Source organism: Mytilus trossulus, chromosome 8, assembly GCF_036588685.1.
Source record: "Mytilus trossulus isolate FHL-02 chromosome 8, PNRI_Mtr1.1.1.hap1, whole genome shotgun sequence".
NCBI lineage: Eukaryota > Metazoa > Mollusca > Bivalvia > Mytilida > Mytilidae > Mytilus > Mytilus trossulus.
The window spans coordinates 68,511,990-68,534,694 of NC_086380.1; the positions used below are offsets into that span (position 1 = coordinate 68,511,990).

At 35.6% G+C, this 22,705-nt stretch overlaps 1 protein-coding gene across 1 annotated transcript; it reads right to left on the reverse strand.

The window, feature by feature from the left end:
• Positions 1–1,729: 1,729 nt before the first annotated feature.
• Positions 1,730–10,167, reverse strand: LOC134681322 (noelin-like). Its single transcript, XM_063540896.1, has 2 exons — positions 9,238–10,167; positions 1,730–3,408 (listed from the first exon to the last, which is right to left on the reverse strand). Exons 1-2 carry the CDS (start codon positions 9,887–9,889, stop codon positions 2,558–2,560), a joined length of 1,503 nt encoding a protein of 500 aa, XP_063396966.1. The 5' UTR covers positions 9,890–10,167; the 3' UTR covers positions 1,730–2,557.
• Positions 10,168–22,705: the final 12,538 nt, after the last annotated feature.

Genomic DNA, 22,705 nt, shown 5'->3' on the forward strand with positions numbered 1-22,705 from the left:
TAAATGTGCAACGAATAGCAAATTTTCTATAGGCTTGTTTGCAGATTTCAACAAAACCACAAAATTAAATATCCACGAACATGTTAGTTTTCCTTAATCCACGGATATTAGTACGAACACAAATAAATAAATCCACAGTAGCCTTGTTGGTCGAGTGGATGCTCTAAACGTATCTACAACTGGGTCAGTACCGTTCGGAGGAATATACAAATGTATGTCTCCGGTGGCACAAACAGCCAAGAAAGTAGTCATGCAAATGTTTGTATCCTGGTACACTTTGTGTACATGCACACAAGCGATTGAATATAGCATGGGGCAGCCGAGATTTCACCTACTTTGAAATTTAGAAAATATTAAACGGAGAGCTGATATTTGTCCTTGCATTTGCGTTTCCGGTTTTCACTATAATTTTAGTTTTTGTATTACTAGTAGTATAGGAATTCTCAACCTTTCTTTGATATTTCGAATTTTAAATGTTTTGGTCTTGACCATTACTGGCGGGACACTAATGGTCAAAATGCACATCTTGGTCTTATTACGGCACCCGTCGAGTTGTTCACAGATTGCTAATACCGTTACTCTACTTGGGTCAAGATGTGCAAGTCGTAGTCGGCAGTGGTAGACATTTCCTATATAACATTTCATTTTTGTATCACTAAACTTGAACAAAGGTATACAGAAAAAAACCACCATTATTTTATATTATATTGCGTTTTACACTTGTTGAGTCATAACAATGAATCATTATTAGAAACATGGCTATCAATGCTACTCGTTTAGCAGCTTGGACGTTTTCACGTATGTAGTTGAATATTTTTGGAGCACGAAATGATATTAGTTTTTTGCATTCATTTATCAACTTCATGTAGTTTCTTCACTTTACACCTTTATTACACGACGGGTGCCACATGTGGAGCAGGATCTTCTTACCCTTCCTGAGCATCTGAGATCGACCCTAGTTTTTGGTGGGGTTCGTGTTGTTTATTCTTTGGTTGTCTATGTTGTGTCATGTGTACTATTGTTTGTCTTTTTCATTTTTAGCCATGAAGTTGTCAGTTTGTTTTAGATTTATGAGTTTGACTGTCCCTTTGCTAACTTTCGTCCCTCTTTTACATGTCCTCTGCTCTTCAAATTAGGATAAATTGGTAAGTTCAGTTTCTTGTTATAAATTAAAACATGTTTACACTATTGTTTCAGATAAGGGTGAAGGTTTGGTAACATTAAAACGTTTAAAACCGGTGCAATTGTTTGCAACTGTTTTATATCAGGAATTTAATGTTCAGTATTTGTCGTTTGTTGATGTGGTTCATGAGTGTTTCTCGTTTCTCGTTTTTTTTATGTAGATAAGATCGTTGGTTTTTCCGTTTGAATGGTTTAACACTAGTATGTTTGGGGCCCTTTATAGCTTATTAATCGACGTCACTGTGAGCCAAGGCTCTGTGTTGAAGATCGTACCTTGATCTATAATCATGATTATGGTTTACTTTTATAAATTGACACTTGGATGGAGAGTTATCTCATTGTCACTCATACCACATCTTGTTATATCTATCACTATCACTGCACAATTAATTCTTTGTTGACGAACTATTTTTGAGTTCCTAAATTTGTGGTGCATTTGTTACATTGATCCGCTAGTGGTGCCTGTTATGTTTTCCGTGTGAAGTACAAATACAGTATTTATTTTCCCTTTTAATATCAAAACTTTATCAAATAATGCAACAAAATCAATATCAATAAAAGATAAATATATACAAATTCGACTAGTAATTAATAATGCGTGAAATATGAACAAATATGAATTATCATCTGGGAAATAAATGAAAAAGACTTATCTGACTAGCAACAATAATCCATTATTATACAAATATATATATAAAAAAAGAATTCAATCGAGAACACTAAACGATGTTTACCAAACCCAATTCCGTATCCTTTACTGAATCTATACTACATGAGGGTCTGTATGGAGTAGGGAGATTCTCCAATTAATTCTTTTTGTAAGCTATTTTCATAAATTTTGCCCATTATTCTCTTTTCTTTTATTGTATACCTAATTATTCTCTGTTTTACACTATATCACCCAATTACTTATTCTCTATCCCTTGTATTTTATCACGCCAATATTCTTTATTCTTTATCCCCCCCTTTTATTTTATTTATTGGTCAAGTATTCAGTACGTTTGATCCATTTGTCTCGTCCAGACCCTCCTAATAAAGTGATTAGTACAAATTATTGATAAAAGTGTTTGACCTACGAGCAATATTTCTATTGTTGATTGGAGTGAAATATATAATAACAATGATGGACAAAAACGTTTTCTTTTGATATATTGAATCGTGGAACAATAAATAACAAGATAATTTGATATCATCTACAATAAAAGGAAGTGCTCCTTCCAATTTCGTTCTATTACTTTAAATAAATATCAACTTCATACCAATTACATTCCTAACACGTGAAAACTCCATCGGCAAAACAATTGTTCGTGTTCTACACTGTTTATAGTTTTCCTTTCAAAGAATTATCTACAATAACGTAAACCTCTTTCGGGAATCAATTTCTTTTCCTTTTCTTTCGAGAATTTCGTCGTTTAACGCGGTTTGCACCTACTTGAAACGGGTAATAAGATTTAGAAGACACAGAATAAACTTCCACACGACCATGATTCCAAGCATAAAGCTTCTTCTGAATTGGATTGTAGTCCAACATGTAGTTCTTAGCAAATTTATCATCAATAGTGTTTGGAAATATTATTTCATTGTCCTTTAGAACCTTGCTACCGCCGTTGTTTGTATTGAATGAATATTTGATAAAAGTCGGGATATTTTCGTACGAATCTGTTGCATACATTACTCCGCAAATCATAAATGCATTTCCAACTTTTGTTTTCGGTATATTCGTTACCCACGTCTCCAAAATCTCTAGTGTGTTGTCATTAAGTTTTACTATAACTATATTTCCGTTGGAATATGTCGTAGCGTAAATTACCCATAATCCTTTTTCGTCTACAGCAAAATCAATGTCTGAAAATTTTCCACTCTGATATGGGTATTTGTTATGGACGCCTGCGTTGTCCAAAGCTACTTCTTTCTCCCATTTTTTCTGAAGCAAGTTATATTTAACAATTTTGTTACTCATTCCCTTATGACAATATAACGAGTTTTTATAAACGACATGTCCTGTTCCTTCGCAAAAGAACGGGAGTTTGTGCGTTCCTTTTTCGACGTCATATTTAAGTAATTCCAAAGATTTGTATTGGAAGATTTCGTTGATGTCACTGTAACCATAGGTTACCCATATTTGTCCTCCTGGTATCGGGTCTACTGCAAAGCTGCCTTGTGCTATCCCAACAGGAATTTCGATGTTATCGCTTCTGATTGATACCAGTTCTTGTGGACAGAAATCTATGAAAATAAATTTGATACATGACGCCATGATACATGTAAGAGAAAAAGGGCAGTGTATGTAAAGTGTGGATCCTAAAATATCATTTTCACTGTATATGCCAGATATTTCTGATGTAGAATGATAAATAAACAGACGACTTTTATTTTTTATTTTTGAAGAAAATGAAGAAAATAAGTTAAAATGTATATGTATTTCACGAACAGATCGTGCAGGTGTTTTATAACTAATAGGTAAAATGCTGTTGCAGAAAAAATATTCATTTCAACACAATTATCAAAGTTGTACAACGTGGAATAGGTTTTGTCATTCACTTTCTTCATATTGAACTGAATTCCACTATGATGCTTTCTTTATGCGAGTCATGTTTACTGTCGAATAATGATACTATTCTTTCATTTTCACTGTAGAGCAAGTCATTAGTATTGTATATGCAGAGCATTTTCACTGTATGATATTTTTTTTTATCTATTACAGCGTATTTTTTTAAGCATGTAAAGCAAGACTTTAGTTAGCGTGCGTGCTTTTTTTTTTTATTGTACAATCATTATGATAACACCCAATTTGATTCATTGACAAATATAATAATTATATAAATACATGTTAAACTATGCCGATACATATTGTTTAAAGATGTCAATCTTAAAATTGAGAATGGAAATAGGGAATGTATCAAAGAGACAACAGCCCGACCTAAGAAAAAAACAACAGCAGAAGGTCACCAACAGGTCTTCAAAGTAGCGAAAAATTCCCGCACCCGGAGGCGTCCTTCAGCTGGCCCCTAAACAAATATATACTAGTTCAGTGATAATGAACGCCATACTAATTTCCAAATTGTACACAAGAAACCAAAATTAAAATAATACAAGACTAAAAAAGGCCAGAGGCTCCTGACTTGGGACAGACGCAAAATACGGCGGGGTTAAACATGTTTGTGAGATCTCAACCCTCCTCCTATACCTCTAGCCAATGTAGAAAAGTAAACGCATAACAATACGCACATTAAAATTCAGTTCAAGAGAAGTCTGATGTCAGAAGATGTAACCAAAGAAAATAAACAAAATGACAATAATACATAAATAACAACAGACTACTAGCAGTTAACTGACATGCCAGCTCCAGACTCCAATAAAACTGACTGAAAGATTATGATTTCATCATATGCACATCAGGCATAATCCTTCCCGTTAGGGATTTAGTATCATACCATCATAACATATATGAGAAGAACATAACCCGTGCCATGCCAACAACTGTTTTTTGAATAAATTTGTTTAGTTCCGATGCAAAGACTCTATAAGTGAATCAATATTAACGCCAAAATATGCAATCTTTAATGACCTGACAACAGTATCGTAACTATATCCCTTCTTAATAAGTCTATTCAAAGGTTTTGTTAGTTTCTCAGGTGAATACTGACACCTTTGTGCTTTATAAAGAATATTTTCCATACAAAATTGGATGTGAAATACCTGAACGTGTAAGAAGTCTGCATGTTGAGCTATATTCACGAATGATGTCCTTATACCGATGATAAAATTTAGTAAATGTTTTGACTAGTTTGTGATATCGAAAACTCTGGTGTAATAATTTTTCAGTAATACATAAATTTCTCTCGTTAAAATCTTTTTTACAAAGTTTGTATAAACAATTATACAAAAAAAGCAAGCAAGTAAACCAAAGTTTTGCTTTACATGCATTTACATGCTTAATTTAGCCGACTTGCTCAAACACTAGATAAAGTAAGAGACGGGTTTGATAAAATTTAACTTACGGAGGAAAGTTTGGGTTTAAAACACTCTAAATAAATTCAATAGAAATAACATTTATTTCAAATGTATTCCATTTAATTACTTATAAATCGTATAGGGATCTTTATCCTTGTTTTTTTTTATCCATTTCCATATCCTTGTTTTTTTTTTATCCATTTCCATGACACTTCACCACTAATTTCGTACATCTTGATATAGATTGAATCGTTGGTTTCCCCGTTTAAAAGGTTTTACACTGGGGCCCTTTATAACTTGCTGTTCGGTGTCAGCCAAGACTCCATGTTGAAGACCGTATTTTGACGTATAACGGTATACTATTATAAATTGTGACTCGGATGGAGAGTTGTCTCATTGTCACATATGACATCTTATCTATCTATGGCTCAAACCGAAAAGAGACGGGACAAAAAGGGATAAAACACACTTTTTTAATATATTTATAATGGGCTAAATATGAGTCAGAAAAGAGTAGAATAGTGGGTCGCGTTTGGGTATAAGCGTGACACTGAATTGCCGATTTTTTTGTAAGCGTGACACGTGAAAGTCAAATGATTGTGTCGTGAAAACGAGAAATTAAGTAAAGCGGGAGACGGAAAATTTCAAAACATGAGAACTGCATAGTATAGGCGGGATACGGGAATCTGACAAAGCAGTAAGCGGGATCAGGTATTATACAGACCCAGAATAAGATATTTATTTATCTTCATCATAGTGTTACAGTCATGCCTTCAATAACAAATGTATCCCATGCATGCATTTTCATATTTGTGGTCCCTTTTTCAAGTTTGTGGTCTCCAAATTTATAGACAAAAGTCCTTATGGATATTTGGAGTTCTTTGAAATGCTGAATCTAACCGTGTATCCAGTTTGGGATTTTTTGCCAAGTTACTGAAATAGCCCACATAGAGGTCCAAAGGGTCTTAGATCATCAAACATGAATTGTAGCATGCATGTCGTGTACAATTACCAAAATGTGCATTGTTAGACCTCTGTGGTAGTATCCACTCGCGGATCTAGAAATTTTCATAAGTAGGGCCCAAAAACTGCCTAAGAGGGGGCCCGCTCCAGTGATTCCATATAAAAGTAACCAAATGTTTTCCCAAAAAAGGGGCAACCCCTAAATCCTCCTCTGGTATCGAGCTGTGCATTACGGATAATTTTTTTTTGTATCAAGGGTGCTCTACGTCACGTACCAATGCAAACAAAAAAGTTCGCCCACACACCTTACATTTCATGTTATAATGACTGTGGGTAATTTATGTCACATACCGTTTCACCTTATTCAGTAAAAATCATGCAAGCAACAATCGACTCAAAAACATTTATTCTATCAAAAACTGTCTTTATCAGAATATGGAAATTGAAGCAGTTGAGGGTACAACTGGGAAAGTTAATCTTTTATAAGCTTTTCTGTCACCATTGCGTTTCAAGATGCATATTTCTCTGTTCGCAAGTGTATGTATTGCGTGAAAGATAACGTCCTCAAATGTACTCGTCTCTATTTTACACAGACTGCACGTAAACTCCGCCATATTAATCTTTGACTTAAAAAAATACAGAAACATCTTTTATTTTTTTTTTAAATCAAGAAAAAACGTAATTTGAAGAATACAATATGAAATTTTGAGAAGCGTTTTTGTTACAAGTGTGAAAAGCTTTTTATTTGATAAAGAATGAATGAGGAGTTTGTATTTCAATTTGAAAATACATTTATCATAAATTCTAAAGTCATCAACTATTTTTTTTCATTTGTTTCAAGTGCATTTATCACATTATTCTACAATAAAAATTCCTCGCATCTTCGAAAATTCCACATCAGAAATGACTGCACTAACAGTGATAATTCATCGCATCTATAGTTAAAATGAATCGCTTTCAATAATCGATATGCTATATTATGTTGCTTTTATAACACTTATTTGAACTTTAATGCTATGTTTGTACATACTATAGACATATCACAATGAAAATATGTAACAACTTTCCTTCAAAACAATTAATTTGGTATTTTCAAAACTTAAACAAATACAGTTTTCCCATGATCCTTTATTCTACATAGACATACCCGCATATAACAGTGAAAATGAACTAGCTGGATTCGCACTTTATATACACTGAAGGGACTAAGTAACTCTGATAATAATGAGTTCAACAATTCCAAGCTAAAAACTTTGAACGGCGGATGCGCGTTACTTCTAGTTTTCTTCTAAATATTCAACAACAGACAAACAGTCTGCTCTCTTCGAATTTCGAAAGGTAATTTATATCAGAAGTTGCCAATATACTTCAAAAGGCGAAAAGATGACACGCTCCTTGTAGGTAAACATATTTTGCGCATCTGTCTAAATTGGTTCGTGAACAACCATGTGCCACTATTTTGTTTCTATCTTTTTTGCATATTTTTCTCAACATTAATTAATATAATAGAAAGAAAAAAAAAATGTACAAAACAATTTTAAATTTTGTTTGCAAAAATGCTCAAAATATTGTTTCCAACTTTTACGTTGAAAGTAAAAACTAATAAACCGCTGTGCCGTGAGCGCATCGTACGCCCGTCGTCTTTTCAAAGTTCAATAACTTCTCAACGTCATATCAGATATTCAGGGGGAAATAAAGGGAGGTTATCTTAATAGATATTAATTAGTCACCAAAGTTTCATAATAATTGCTCAAAGCGTTGTCCGAAAACTGGAAAATCCCCTCTTTTAGATAAATAAAATCGCATATAAACTCCAAAATGTAAAATCTAAAATTAAGCGAAATTCAAGGGGAGCTTACGTTAGCACAATTCACTAAAGCTTCATAAAAACTGCAGAAAGCATTTTTGAATTATTGTCGGAAAACTGACAAATCCCACGTTTTTCAATTAATTACACACGATAACTCGGAAATGCAAAATCTAAAAATTATTAAAATCAAAAGGGAGCTCATGTCAATTCACCAAAGTTTAAGGCGGATTGGGTCAAGCTTGTTTGGTTTATTTTCCGACGTGTTGACGACGGACAGGCTGACGGACGGATGGACGGAGGGAAGGAAAACAACGGTACACTTCAATAAGTCCCGTAAACAGGCGAATAAAGCAAATTAATATCGAGCTTTTTATAAAATCTACTACAGAAATTGAGGCCAGGGAAATTAACTTACAAGGAGTATACGTATTAACAGCTTAAATATAACGTATAATTACCAAAGTAATGACCTAAGAAAAGAGATTAGTCTTTTTATTTTTATTTGCGGTGGGAAAAAAATCTGGGCGAGGGTCACTGTGAAGTATTTTCAACTTATTGAACTTTCACATTCAATAACAAAAATAATCAAAAGACTGTTAATGTAGCATTTCTCTGTTTTCAGTTCTTATGAGTGAATGAATAGCTCTCCTGTTAAACATGTATCTGTTATATTCGATAACGCAAATTTAAGGAATGTAAAGCTGGGGAAAGGATTATTGAGAATACCTAAACGAGACAGCAACACACCGAAACAAAAAATGAAAATATATCTTTAGGTCAATGTTCATGCATGTGAAACAAGAGCATTTCCCATTATGCACCCTGAATCCAAACAAGGCTAACACATATGTGTCATTCTAGTTTAATTATTATTTATTTTAAAGTGTAGTTCATTTGAAACCGTTGATTAAATCAAGGTTCATACATTTTCATTCTGTATTGTTTACTTTACATTAAAATTTTGAATGAGCAGCCAGTTTTACGGGGAAATTGATCTTTTTCAGTTTATTTTAGTGAATCGTTGATGAAATAAATGTTTCGCTCAATATCAAAGTTTAAACTTCATTTACACTGCGTTTAAAAATATCTTTGGTTTATTTTATCCCTTAGCTCCTATGAACCCCTGCATTTTAATTACTCTTTTTGAATGAATAAATATCAAACAACTCTTGCACATCTGCACATTACTTATGGATGTTCAATAACGTATACCATGTTGCCAGCCAATTAGCGAAAAACATTTAACTTTAAAACGGTTTAATTTCCAATTGGACAATGAACTTTCAATGGAATTTCAAACGCGGTATAATAATGAGGTTGTTACTTACCAGTTTTGCGTTCAATTTTAGTGACATTTGCCTTTGCCAAGCTTGCCAATATTAGTAAAACATCCTCTTGAACTTTATCATTCATAGCTAACTGACTACGGACTGATTTTTGCGCTGCTGTAGCAACGGATGACATCATCTCGACTATTTCTTTCATTTCGGCATTTAGCGCCAACATGGCGTGTTGGAGGTACGTGTACTGATTCTGTAAAGCTGCCACCATAGATTCTCTCATTAAAGTAGACGTCGGTGGATACTGTTTTATATTTGTAAGATCATTCCTTAAGTCACTGTCTCCGGACGCTAACGTCGCCGTTATATTTTCTAATGTCCCCATACGAGTTCCTATGGTAGATTTCATACGCTTTAAAAGTCTCGCGGCATCTTTCAACTTTTTGGTAGATTTACTACTAAAACGATCCGGAAGTTGATTTTTCCCGTTATCATCTGCTTCAAACCACAAATGGTCATCCGGGTCTTGAATGAGACTAATTGCACCATCTTTTTCTTTGATTGTTAGAGACACATTTTTTGAACATGATACGTAGATTAAATTATGTTCCATATCAAATTCGTAAGTACAGTCGTCATTTTTCACAGGAACAACGGCAAAAACCGAACAAAATAGAGTGAATATGAAAATTCGTCGCATTTTTAATATTTACAATATTCTCTGTAAACGAATTGGTGCTTACATTGTTCGTTCACTATCAGTACAATGATAATGCGTTGGTAACTTTGTAGAATTGATTTTACTTAGATATTGTTTCAGTTTCCACTTTTTGTTTGATTCTGACATTACCCAAAGTAAACCAAATTGTTTTTAGGCCACTTAATTTCATAACTGTTGAGGTAATTCACTTTAAGCGCCAGAACAATTACATAAATTGAAGCATATGGATTTATTGCAATTATGAATACAATTCTACTTGAAAACATCTGTCAGAGCGATTAATATCCAAATAAATTGTTCAGCCAGGAGAGTGCAACTGGGATTTAAATTATTCATTTATCTAATTAAGTTTACCAGTATGAGTATACTAGACAATAGAGAAGGTAAATACAATTGACGAAAATCGATGTCTGCTTTCAACAAAGTACGCAGTTTTACGGTAGAGTTGAGATACAAACAGTACTAATATTTTCGAACGTAAAATTATGCCACTTTAAAAGCTATATAATGTAAACATTTCCGGTCTGCATGGGATTGTATGCATACTGACGTAATGTGTTTGATGTCTGGTTTATGCATGGATGTTTAACGTCCAGTTGAGAATGTTACATGCATAATTAATGCAAAATATGATTTGTTTTGTTTTTTGTAAGGGGAGCTTTGTTTTAAGCAAATGTCTTAGTTTTTAAATTTCCTTTTCCCTTTTTTATAAGAAGGCGACGGCTGATTTTTTATTAATTAAAAACACTCTTGCCTCATTATTTTGTTACGTCACTATTTATCAAACCGTGATAGGTAGGAATTCTTAGCACTTAAGTGATAACACATACAGTAAGATATATACTATGTGTTCACATGTTTGTTTAACCACTTTGGTTCGATGACACATATATCCTTCTTAACACAATTTCTTTAGAAATGATTACAATAATTTGCGATTTCTTATTTCCCATTCAATTTTTGAAAATAAAAATTTAACGTAAATTAACACACGTACTAGTATTATAATATTAATGTAAATAATTGGACTTTCAAAACGTATACTAATTCCGATTGATATTAAGTAATCCGAAAAAAACATATGTCTTCAATGTTAGCTTAAAATTTTGAAATTGGTTTATAAAATGTCTTCATTAGCAAAGAACAAAAACGTAACATAAAGAAAGAAAAAAAAACCAGACACAGAAAGACAGACAGACAGACAGACAGACAGACAAAAACAAACAAAATTCGAGATAATGTATTGAATTTATTAGTTCTCAGCCCAATGTATACAACTTCGACATATATAAGTTTCGTTAATGTCAATGAATAATTTGTAGGGTTCAGATGGGTAATTGTCTTCGGAAATACAATATGATCATGTATAAATATGCTTAGCTGTGTTATATATGAGAAGCTGGATGGGGTTTACGAATAGAAAATAATAATCCAATACTACAGAAAAAATATTATATGAAAACAAAATAAAGAAGAGAGAAAAATAAACCCAAAGAATGGAGAAAAATAGGGGGCTGATTTAATGAAGAATAGAGAACGAACAATGAGCAAAAATATAAAGAAAAGAGAAAATTACCTAAAAAATAATAAATGTAAAGACTATAGATATGAAGACAGACTCATACATTTGTTTTATAAACACATTTGACATTTAAGGAAGCTCGCTTGTCACGTTTTGGAATTTTGGTCAGATTTTCGGAAACCTCTGGTTTTATCCATTTGAATGCCTCAACAAATTTTGCCCGGTGACCCCCATTTTTCTTTTCCGTTTTCTTTTACATTTATAATGATAAGCTGTCTGTTAAAGTCTTATAACATTCTAATTATTTTTAATTAGTTTTTGGGGATTTAAACATGTCAATGATAAAGCTATGAAAGGTCACGAGAGAACATTTTCCCAACAAAATTTCAGGTAAGCGGAAGAAGGGATCCCGTAGACCGCCCTACGTCACGATTCATGAATTATGCATATTCTATTTATAGGCTATTTATAAACGATTCTGAAAATACTTATTCTAAAAATAGAATATTCTCAACATGTACAACTATTAAAAAAAAAACGATTCAAAATCATTAACTTTCATGTAACACGATGAATTTGCTTTATTTATTTTTGTATCACATGAAAAAAAGGAAAATGTACCGCATTACAGTAGCATATATCATAGTACAAATATATATACAGATTTCTTTTTAAAATACACATGATACGATAAACAGCAGTACTTACAATGATCTACAATATAGTGCATTAACTATGTTGTAAAGACCTGCAAATGTCACATGCTCGAGATCCCATGGCTTTGTTTATACTATGGAGTTAATAATATTTTTATTATCCGTTTAAAAGAGTATCTTTATGTAGGCAAATTGAAAAAAGATGTAGCTTACACATTTTAAACATGTTACACGTACTAACAGACCAAATAACACAGAAATCATCAGATAAAAGTAACCGTGCGTCCTTCAACAAAGAGCGTTACTCATACACTATAATCAGATATAAAAGCACTGAAATGACAAATGAAAAAAATTTAAACGAGAAAACTAACGGCATAATTTTGGAACAAAATAATGAAGGAAAAAGAAAAATGTTACATAACAACAAAAGACAACCACTGAGTTTCAGGCTCCTGAATGTGGCGGGATTGAACAAGATGGCTTTACAGGAGTGTGAGAGGGTGTTTAAACTAAAAGTCTTGTCTGCGTTTAAAGAAACGAATCTGTAATCTGACCCCCTGTTGTCTGAACATTCTACTATAGCTGGACGTTCTATAAGAACCATTGTTACTTGTTTACAATAAAGTTACTGTTAGGGCGTTCTACAGGATCCCCTGGTCGTTCTACATGACCCCCTGTTGTCTGAACCTTATATATCTACTACAAAACGTTCTATAGGATCTCCTATATTGTTTGTTTATCATGTATACACTAAAGGACGTTCTATAGGATCCCCCTGGGCAGTCTACAGGATCTCTTGTTGTCTGAATACTATATATATATATCAACTATAGTATAGAACGTTCTATAGGAACAAGTTTTTGGTCAGGATTCTTCTGAAAAAGCTCATACCAAATTTATGAAATATATTCTTGGTGTAAACAGAAAGTCAAGTTATATAGCTGTAATGTCAGAGATTGGTACATTTCCTATATGTATTTTACTATAATTTTATCAATGTTAAAATATTGTCATAGACTGGAACGTTTGAAAGAAGGATTATTATTTGATGCATGTATATGTTGTAAACGTACAGTTACATTCTCGTAGTTCTAATGTAAATACATGGTATTCTAGTATATAGATTATATTCAGAGAGAGATTGAATTACCAAATTTTGACCAATCAATTGGTTCTTTATGTCAGTATGTTAAAAATAAACTATGTAAAAGTTATTTCCCATTTTGGAATAAACGGAAGTATCAAACAATTAACTCCGAAAAAGGGAAAAAATTGTTTTAAAAAGGAAAATATTTAGAATTACAGGACTTAAAAAAAAAGACAGTCAATTTGTAAATTAAGAATACGCGCTCACTCTTTAAAAATTGAGACAAACAGATATTCAAAAAAACATACAGAAAGATCTGAGCGTCTTTGTTCTAATTGCTCACTCGGTAAAGTTGAAGATGAGCTTCATTTTTTATAAGAATGCGATTTTTTCCAAGACATTTCTAACAATTGTTATAATTTTATGAATTTAAATAAATCTTACTCTTATGGAAAAACTGGGCTGTTATATTGGTGACTGTTTAGAATTAAGGAGATCAGGTATGAACACTGACACTAAGTCAAGTAAACAATTTGAGAATAAATAGATATATAATGTAATTTCATTATTATTTTATTCACAATATATATGTGGTTTTTGGCTTGATTCTGACCAATGCTTATATTCCAAATATATATGTATATGCCTCTATTATTGTTGTTGTTACCAATTGTGTAAATCAATTGTATCTGATTCTATGCCCTTGATGGGACCTGTAATTTTGGGGAAACATATATATAGGATCCAATATTGTTTGTTTATCATGTATATACTAAAGGACGTGTTCTCCAGATCCCCTGTTGTCTGCACATAATATATAAACTATAGAACGTTCTATTGTTTGTTTTTTGATGTATATACTAGGCTAAAAGAACGTTCTGTAGAATCCACTGCTGTTTTTTTTATCATGTTTATACTAGAGGGCTCTCTACTGCATCCCTTGCTTGGTCTGTGGGATCACCTGTTTTATATATAAACGATAGAACGTTATATAGGATACCCTATTGTTTGTTTTTGATGTATCTACTAGTCTAAGAGAACGTTCTACAGGATCCCATGTTGTTTGTTTTTCAAGTGTATACTATAGGGCGTTCTACAGGGTCCCATAGGCGGTCTACAGGATACCCTGTTGTCTCAACATTATATATCTACTATAAGACGTTCTATATGATCCCTTGTTGTTTCTTGTTCAGGTTTATACTCTAGGGCGTTCTACAGTATCCCCTTGGCGGTCTGCAGGATCCCCTGTTTTCTCAACATTATGTATCTACTATAGGACGTTATATATGATCCCCTGTTAATTGTGGTTCAAGTGTATACTATAGGGCGTTCCACATGATCCCCTAGGCGGTCTACAGGATCCCCTGTTTTCTCAACATTATATATCTACTATATGACGTTCTATAGGGCCCCCTGGTGTTTGTTGTTCATGTTTATACTAAAGGGCGTTCTACAGTATCCCCTGGGCGGTCTGCAGGATCCCTTGTTTTCTCAACATTATATATCTACTATAAGACGTTCTATATGATCCTCTGTTGTTTGTTGTTTAGGTTTATACTATAAGGCGTTCTACAGTATCCCCAGGGCGGCCTGCAGGATCCCCTGTTTTCTCAACATTATTTATCTTCTATAAGATGTTCTATAGGATCCCCTGTTGTTTATTTTGCAAGTATATACTTAAGGGCGTTCTACAGGATCCCCTGTTGTCTTAACATCATTTATCTATATAGGACGTTCATGAGACCCAAAGTTGATTGTTTTTCAAGTCTATACTAAAGGGCATTCTACACGATCCCTTGGACGGTCTACAGGGTCTCATGTTTATAAAAATTATGCATTAAAGATAGAACCTTTTAAAGGTTCCCGTGTTGTTTATTTATCATGTATATACTATAAGGATCTATAGGATCACTTGGTTGGTCTGCAGGATCCCCTGTTTTCTCAACATTATATATCTACTATAGGACGTTCTATATGATCCCCTGTTGTTTGTTGTTCAGGTTTATACTATAGGGCGTTCTACAGTATCCCCTGGGCGGTCTGCAGGATCCCCTGTTTTCTCAACATTATTTATCTACTGTAAGACGTTATATAGGATCCCCTGTTAATTGTTTTTCTAGTGTATATACTAAAGGGCGTTCAACAGGATCCCCTAGGCGGTCTACATGATCCCCTGATTTCTCAACATTATATATCTACTATATGACGTTCTATAGGCCCCCCTGGTGTTTGTTGTTCCTGTTTATACTAAAGGGCGTTCTACAGTATCCCCTTGGCGGTCTGCAGGATCCCCTGTTTTCTCAACTTTATATATCTACTATTAGACGTTCTATATGATCCTCTATTGTTTGTTGTTTAGGTTTATACTATAGGGCGTTATACAGTATCCCCTGGGCGGTCTACAGGATCCCCTGTTTTCTCAACATTATTTATCTACTATATGACGTTCAATAGGATCCCCTGTTGTTTATTTTTCAAGTATATACTATGGGGCGTTCTACAGGATTCTCTGTTGTCTTAACATCATATATCTATTATAGGACGTTCATAAGACCCCCAGTTGATTGTTTTTCAAGTCTATACTATAGGGCGTTCTACACGATCCCCTGGACGGTCTACAGGATACCCTGCTGTCTCAACATTATATATCTACTATAAGACGTTCTATATGATCCCCTGTTGTGTGTTGTTCAGGTTTATACTATAGGGCGTTCTACAGTATCCCCTGGGCGGTTTGCAGGATCCCCTGTTTTCTCAACATTATTTATCTACTATAAGACGTTATATAGGATCCCCTGTTAATTGTTTCTCAAGTGTATATACTATAGGGCGTTCAACAGGATCCCCTAGGCGGTCTACAGGATCCCCTGTTGTCTCAACTTTATATATCTACTATATGACGTTCTATAGGCCCTCTGTTGTTTGTTGTTCATGTTTATACTAAAGGGCGTTCTACAGTATCCCTTGGGCGGTCTATAGGATCCCCTGTTTTCTCAACATTATTTAACTACTATATGACGTTCTATAGGATCCCCTGTTGTTTATTTTTCAAGTATATACTATGGGGCGTTCTACAGGATTCTCTATTGTCTTAACATCATATATCTATTATAGGACGTTCATAAGACCCTCCGTTGATTGTTTTTCAAGTCTATACTATAGGGCGATCTACACGATCCCCTGGACGGTCTACAGGGTCCTTGTTTTCTCAACATTATTTATCTGCTATAAGACGTTCTTTAGGATCCCCTGTTGTTTGTTGTTCAGGTTTATACTATAGGGCATTCTACAGTATCCCCTGTTTTCTCAACATTATTTATCTACTATAAGACGTTATATAGGATCCCCTGTTAATTGTTTTTCAAGTGTATACTATAGGGCGTTCCACAGGATCCCCAAGGCGGTCTACAGGATCCCCTGTTTTCTCAACATTATATATCTACTATATGACGTTCTATAGGGCCCCTGGTGTTTGTTGTGCATGTTTATACTAAAGGGCGTTCTACAGTATCCCCTGGGCGGTCTGCAGGATCCCTTGTTTTCTCAACATTATATATCTACTATAGGACGTTCTATATGATCCCCTGTTGTTTGTTGTTCAGGTTTATACTATAGGGCGTTCTACAGTATCCCCTGGGCGGTCTGCAGGATCCCCTGTTTTCTCAACATTATTTATCTACTGTAAGACGTTATATAGGATCCCCTGTTAATTGTTTTTCAAGTGTATATACTATAGGGCGTTCAACAGGATCCCCTAGGCGGTCTACAGGATCCCCTGTTTTCTCAACATTATATATCTACTATATAACGTTCTATATGGCCCCCTGGTGTTTGTTGTTCATGTTTATACTAAAGGGCGTTCTACAGTATCCCCTGGGCGGTCAACAGGATCCCCTGTTTTCTCAACATTATTGATCTACTATAAGGCGTTCTATGTGCTCCCCTGTTGTTTGTTTTTGAAGTGTATAATATAGGGCGTTCTACAGGATCCCCTAGGCGGTCTGCAGGATCCCCTGTTTTCTCAACATTATTTATCTACTGTAAGACGTTATATAGGATCCCCTGTTAATTGTTTTTCAAGTGTATATACTAAAGGGCGTTCAACAGGATCCCCTAGGCGGTCTACATGATCCCCTGATTTCTCAACATTATATATCTACTATATGACGTTCTATAGGCCCCCCTGGTGTTTGTTGTTCCTGTTTATACTAAAGGGCGTTCTACAGTATCCCCTGGGCGGTCTGCAGGATCCCCTGTTTTCTCAACTTTATATATCTACTATTAGACGTTCTATATGATCCTCTATTGTTTGTTGTTTAGGTTTATACTATAGGGCGTTATACAGTATCCCCTGGGCGGTCTACAGGATCCCCTGTTTTCTCAACATTATTTATCTACTATATGACGTTCTATAGGATCCCCTGTTGTTTATTTTTCAAGTATATACTATGGGGCGTTCTACAGGATTCTCTGTTGTCTTAACATCATATATCTATTATAGGACGTTCATAAGACCCCCAGTTGATTGTTTTTCAAGTCTATACTATAGGGCGTTCTACACGATCCCCTGGACGGTCTACAGGATACCCTGTTGTCTCAACATTATATATCTACTATAAGACGTTCTATATGATCCCCTGTTGTGTGTTGTTCAGGTTTATACTATAGGGCGTTCTACAGTATCCCCTGGGCGGTTTGCAGGATCCCCTGTTTTCTCAACATTATTTATCTACTATAAGACGTTATATAGGATCCCCTGTTAATTGTTTCTCAAGTGTATATACTATAGGGCGTTCCACAGGATCCCCAAGGCGGTCTACAGGATCCCCTGTTTTCTCAACATTATATATCTACTATATGACGTTCTATAGGGCCCCTGGTGTTTGTTGTGCATGTTTATACTAAAGGGCGTTCTACAGTGTCCCCTGGGCGGTCTGCAGGATCCCTTGTTTTCTCAACATTATATATCTACTATAGGACGTTCTATATGATCCCCTGTTGTTTGTTGTTCAGGTTTATACTATAGGGCATTCTACAGTATCCCCTGGGCGGTCTGCAGGATCCCCTGTTTTCTCAACATTATTTATCTACTGTAAGACGTTATATAGGATCCCCTGTTAATTGTTTTTCAAGTGTATATACTATAGGGCGTTCAACAGGATCCCCTAGGCGGTCTACAGGATCCCCTGTTTTCTCAACATTATATATCTACTATATAACGTTCTATATGGCCCCCTGGTGTTTGTTGTTCATGTTTATACTAAAGGGCGTTCTACAGTATCCCCTGGGCGGTCAACAGGATCCCCTGTTTTCTCAACATTATTGATCTACTATAAGGCGTTCTATGTGCTCCCCTGTTGTTTGTTTTTGAAGTGTATAATATAGGGCGTTCTACAGGATCCCCTAGGCGGTCTGCAGGATCCCCTGTTTTCTCAACATTATTTATCTACTGTAAGACGTTATATAGGATCCCCTGTTAATTGTTTTTCAAGTGTATATACTAAAGGGCGTTCAACAGGATCCCCTAGGCGGTCTACATGATCCCCTGATTTCTCAACATTATATATCTACTATATGACGTTCTATAGGCCCCCCTGGTGTTTGTTGTTCCTGTTTATACTAAAGGGCGTTCTACAGTATCCCCTGGGCGGTCTGCAGGATCCCCTGTTTTCTCAACTTTATATATCTACTATTAGACGTTCTATATGATCCTCTATTGTTTGTTGTTTAGGTTTATACTATAGGGCGTTATACAGTATCCCCTGGGCGGTCTACAGGATCCCCTGTTTTCTCAACATTATTTATCTACTATATGACGTTCTATAGGATCCCCTGTTGTTTATTTTTCAAGTATATACTATGGGGCGTTCTACAGGATTCTCTGTTGTCTTAACATCATATATCTATTATAGGACGTTCATAAGACCCCCAGTTGATTGTTTTTCAAGTCTATACTATAGGGCGTTCTACACGATCCCCTGGACGGTCTACAGGATACCCTGTTGTCTCAACATTATATATCTACTATAAGACGTTCTATATGATCCCCTGTTGTGTGTTGTTCAGGTTTATACTATAGGGCGTTCTACAGTATCCCCTGGGCGGTTTGCAGGATCCCCTGTTTTCTCAACATTATTTATCTACTATAAGACGTTATATAGGATCCCCTGTTAATTGTTTCTCAAGTGTATATACTATAGGGCGTTCCACAGGATCCCCAAGGCGGTCTACAGGATCCCCTGTTTTCTCAACATTATATATCTACTATATGACGTTCTATAGGGCCCCTGGTGTTTGTTGTGCATGTTTATACTAAAGGGCGTTCTACAGTGTCCCCTGGGCGGTCTGCAGGATCCCTTGTTTTCTCAACATTATATATCTACTATAGGACGTTCTATATGATCCCCTGTTGTTTGTTGTTCAGGTTTATACTATAGGGCGTTCTACAGTATCCCCTGGGCGGTCTGCAGGATCCCCTGTTTTCTCAACATTATTTATCTACTGTAAGACGTTATATAGGATCCCCTGTTAATTGTTTTTCAAGTGTATATACTATAGGGCGTTCAACAGGATCCCCTAGGCGGTCTACAGGATCCCCTGTTTTCTCAACATTATATATCTACTATATAACGTTCTATAGGGCCCCCTGGTGTTTGTTGTTCCTGTTTATACTAAAGGGCGTTCTACAGTATCCGCTGGGCGGTCTGCAGGATCCCCTGTTTTCTCAACTTTATATATCTACTATTAGACGTTCTATATGATCCTCTATTGTTTGTTGTTTAGGTTTATACTATAGGGCGTTATACAGTATCCCCTGGGCGGTCTACAGGATCCCCTGTTTTCTCAACATTATTTATCTACTATATGACGTTCTATAGGATCCCCTGTTGTTTATTTTTCAAGTATATACTATGGGGCGTTCTACAGGATTCTCTGTTGTCTTAACATCATATATCTATTATAGGACGTTCATAAGACCCCCAGTTGATTGTTTTTCAAGTCTATACTATAGGGCGTTCTACACGATCCCCTGGACGGTCTACAGGATACCCTGTTGTCTCAACATTATATATCTACTATAAGACGTTCTATATGATCCCCTGTTGTGTGTTGTTCAGGTTTATACTATAGGGCGTTCTACAGTATCCCCTGGGCGGTTTGCAGGATCCCCTGTTTTCTCAACATTATTTATCTACTATAAGACGTTATATAGGATCCCCTGTTAATTGTTTCTCAAGTGTATATACTATAGGGCGTTCAACAGGATCCCCTAGGCGGTCTACAGGATCCCCTGTTGTCTCAACTTTATATATCTACTATATGACGTTATATAGGCCCTCTGTTGTTTGTTGTTCATGTTTATACTAAAGGGCGTTCTACAGTATCCCTTGGGCGGTCTATAGGATCCCCTGTTTTCTCAACATTATTTAACTACTATATGACGTTCTATAGGATCCCCTGTTGTTTATTTTTCAAGTATATACTATGGGGCGTTCTACAGGATTCTCTATTGTCTTAACATCATATATCTATTATAGGACGTTCATAAGACCCTCCGTTGATTGTTTTTCAAGTCTATACTGTAGGGCGATCTACACGATCCCCTGGACGGTCTACAGGGTCCTTGTTTTCTCAACATTATTTATCTGCTATAAGACGTTCTTTAGGATCCCCTGTTGTGTGTTTTTCAAGTGTATACTATAGGGCGTTCTACAGGATCCCTTGGACAGTCTACAGCATAACCTGTTGTCTCAACATTATATATCTACTATAAGACGTTCTATATGATCCCCTGTTGTTTGTTGTTCAGGTTTATACTATAGGGCATTCTACAGTATCCCCTGTTTTCTCAACATTATTTATCTACTATAAGACGTTATATAGGATCCCCTGTTAATTGTTTTTCAAGTGTATACTATAGGGCGTTCCACAGGATCCTCAAGGCGGTCTACAGGATCCCCTGTTTTCTCAACATTATATATCTACTATATGACGTTCTATAGGGCCCCTGGTGTTTGTTGTGCATGTTTATACTAAAGGGCGTTCTACAGTATCCCCTGGGCGGTCTGCAGGATCCCTTGTTTTCTCAACATTATATATCTACTATAGGACGTTCTATATTATCCCCTGTTGTTTGTTGTTCAGGTTTATACTATAGGGCGTTCTACAGTATCCCCTGGGCGGTCTGCAGGATCCCCTGTTTTCTCAACATTATTTATCTACTGTAAGACGTTATATAGGATCCCCTGTTAATTGTTTTTCAAGTGTATATACTATAGGGCGTTCAACAGGATCCCCTAGGCGGTCTACAGGATCCCCTGTTTTCTCAACATTATATATCTACTATATAACGTTCTATAGGGCCCCCTGGTGTTTGTTGTTCATGTTTATACTAAAGGGCGTTCTACAGTATCCCCTGGGCGATCTGCAGGATCCCCTGTTTTCTCAACATTATTGATCTACTATAAGGCGTTCTATGTGCTCCCCTGTTGTTTGTTTTTGAAGTAAATAATATAGGGCGTTCTACAGGATCCCCTAGGCGGTCTACAGGATCCCATGTTTTCTCAACATTATATATCTACTTTACGACGTTCTATAGGGCCTTTTGTTGTTTGTTGTTCATGTTTATACTATAGGGCGTTCTACAGGATCCCCTAGGCGGTCTGCAGGATCCCCTGTTTTCTCAACATTATTTATTTACTATAAGACGTTCTACAGGATCCTCTGTTGTTTGTTTTTCAAGTGTATACTATAGGGCGTTCTACAGTATCCCCTAGGCGGTCTACGGGATCCCATGTTTTCTCAACATTATATATCTACTTTATGACGTTCTATAGGGCCCCCCTGTTGTTTGTTGTTGATGTTTATACTAAAGGTCGTTCTACAGTATCCCCTCGGCGGTCTACAGGATCCCAAGTTTTCTCAACATTTTTTATTTACTATAAGACGTTCTACAGGATCCCCTGCTGTTTGTTTTTCAAGTGTATACTATAGGGCGTTCTGCAGGATCCCCTAGGCGGTCTACAGGATCCCTGTTTTCTCAACATTATTTATCTATAACTATAAAACGTTCTATAGGATCCACTGTTGTTTATTTTGCAAGTATATACTATAGGGCGCTCTACATGATCCCCTGTTGTCTTAACATCATATATCTATTATAAGACGTTAATAAGACCCCCCTGTTGATTGTGTTGCAAGTGTATAGTATAGGGCGTTCTGCAGGATCCCCTAGGTGGTCTACAGGATCCCCTGTTTTCTCAACATTATATATCTGCTATAAGACGTTCTACAGGATCCCATATATTGTTTGTATATTATGTATACACTTAAGGGCGATCTAAAGGATCCACTGTTGTCGGAACATTATATATCTACTATAGAACATTCTTTATGATCCCATATTGTTTGTTTATCGTGTATATACTAAGGGGCGTTCTACAGGATTCCCTGTTGTCTGACCATTATATGTCTACTAAAGGACACTGTACAGGATCCCCTGTTGTTTAAATATTATCTACTATCGA

Coding starts and splice junctions, on each gene's coding strand:
- LOC134681322 (XM_063540896.1), bottom strand. CDS start 9,889: ATGCGACGAATTTTCATATTCACTCTATTTTGTTCGGTTTTTGCCGTT. Junction 3,409..9,237: donor TAAAATTGAACGCAAAACTG/GTAAGTAACAAC, acceptor TTATTTTCATAG/ATTTCTGTCCACAAGAACTG.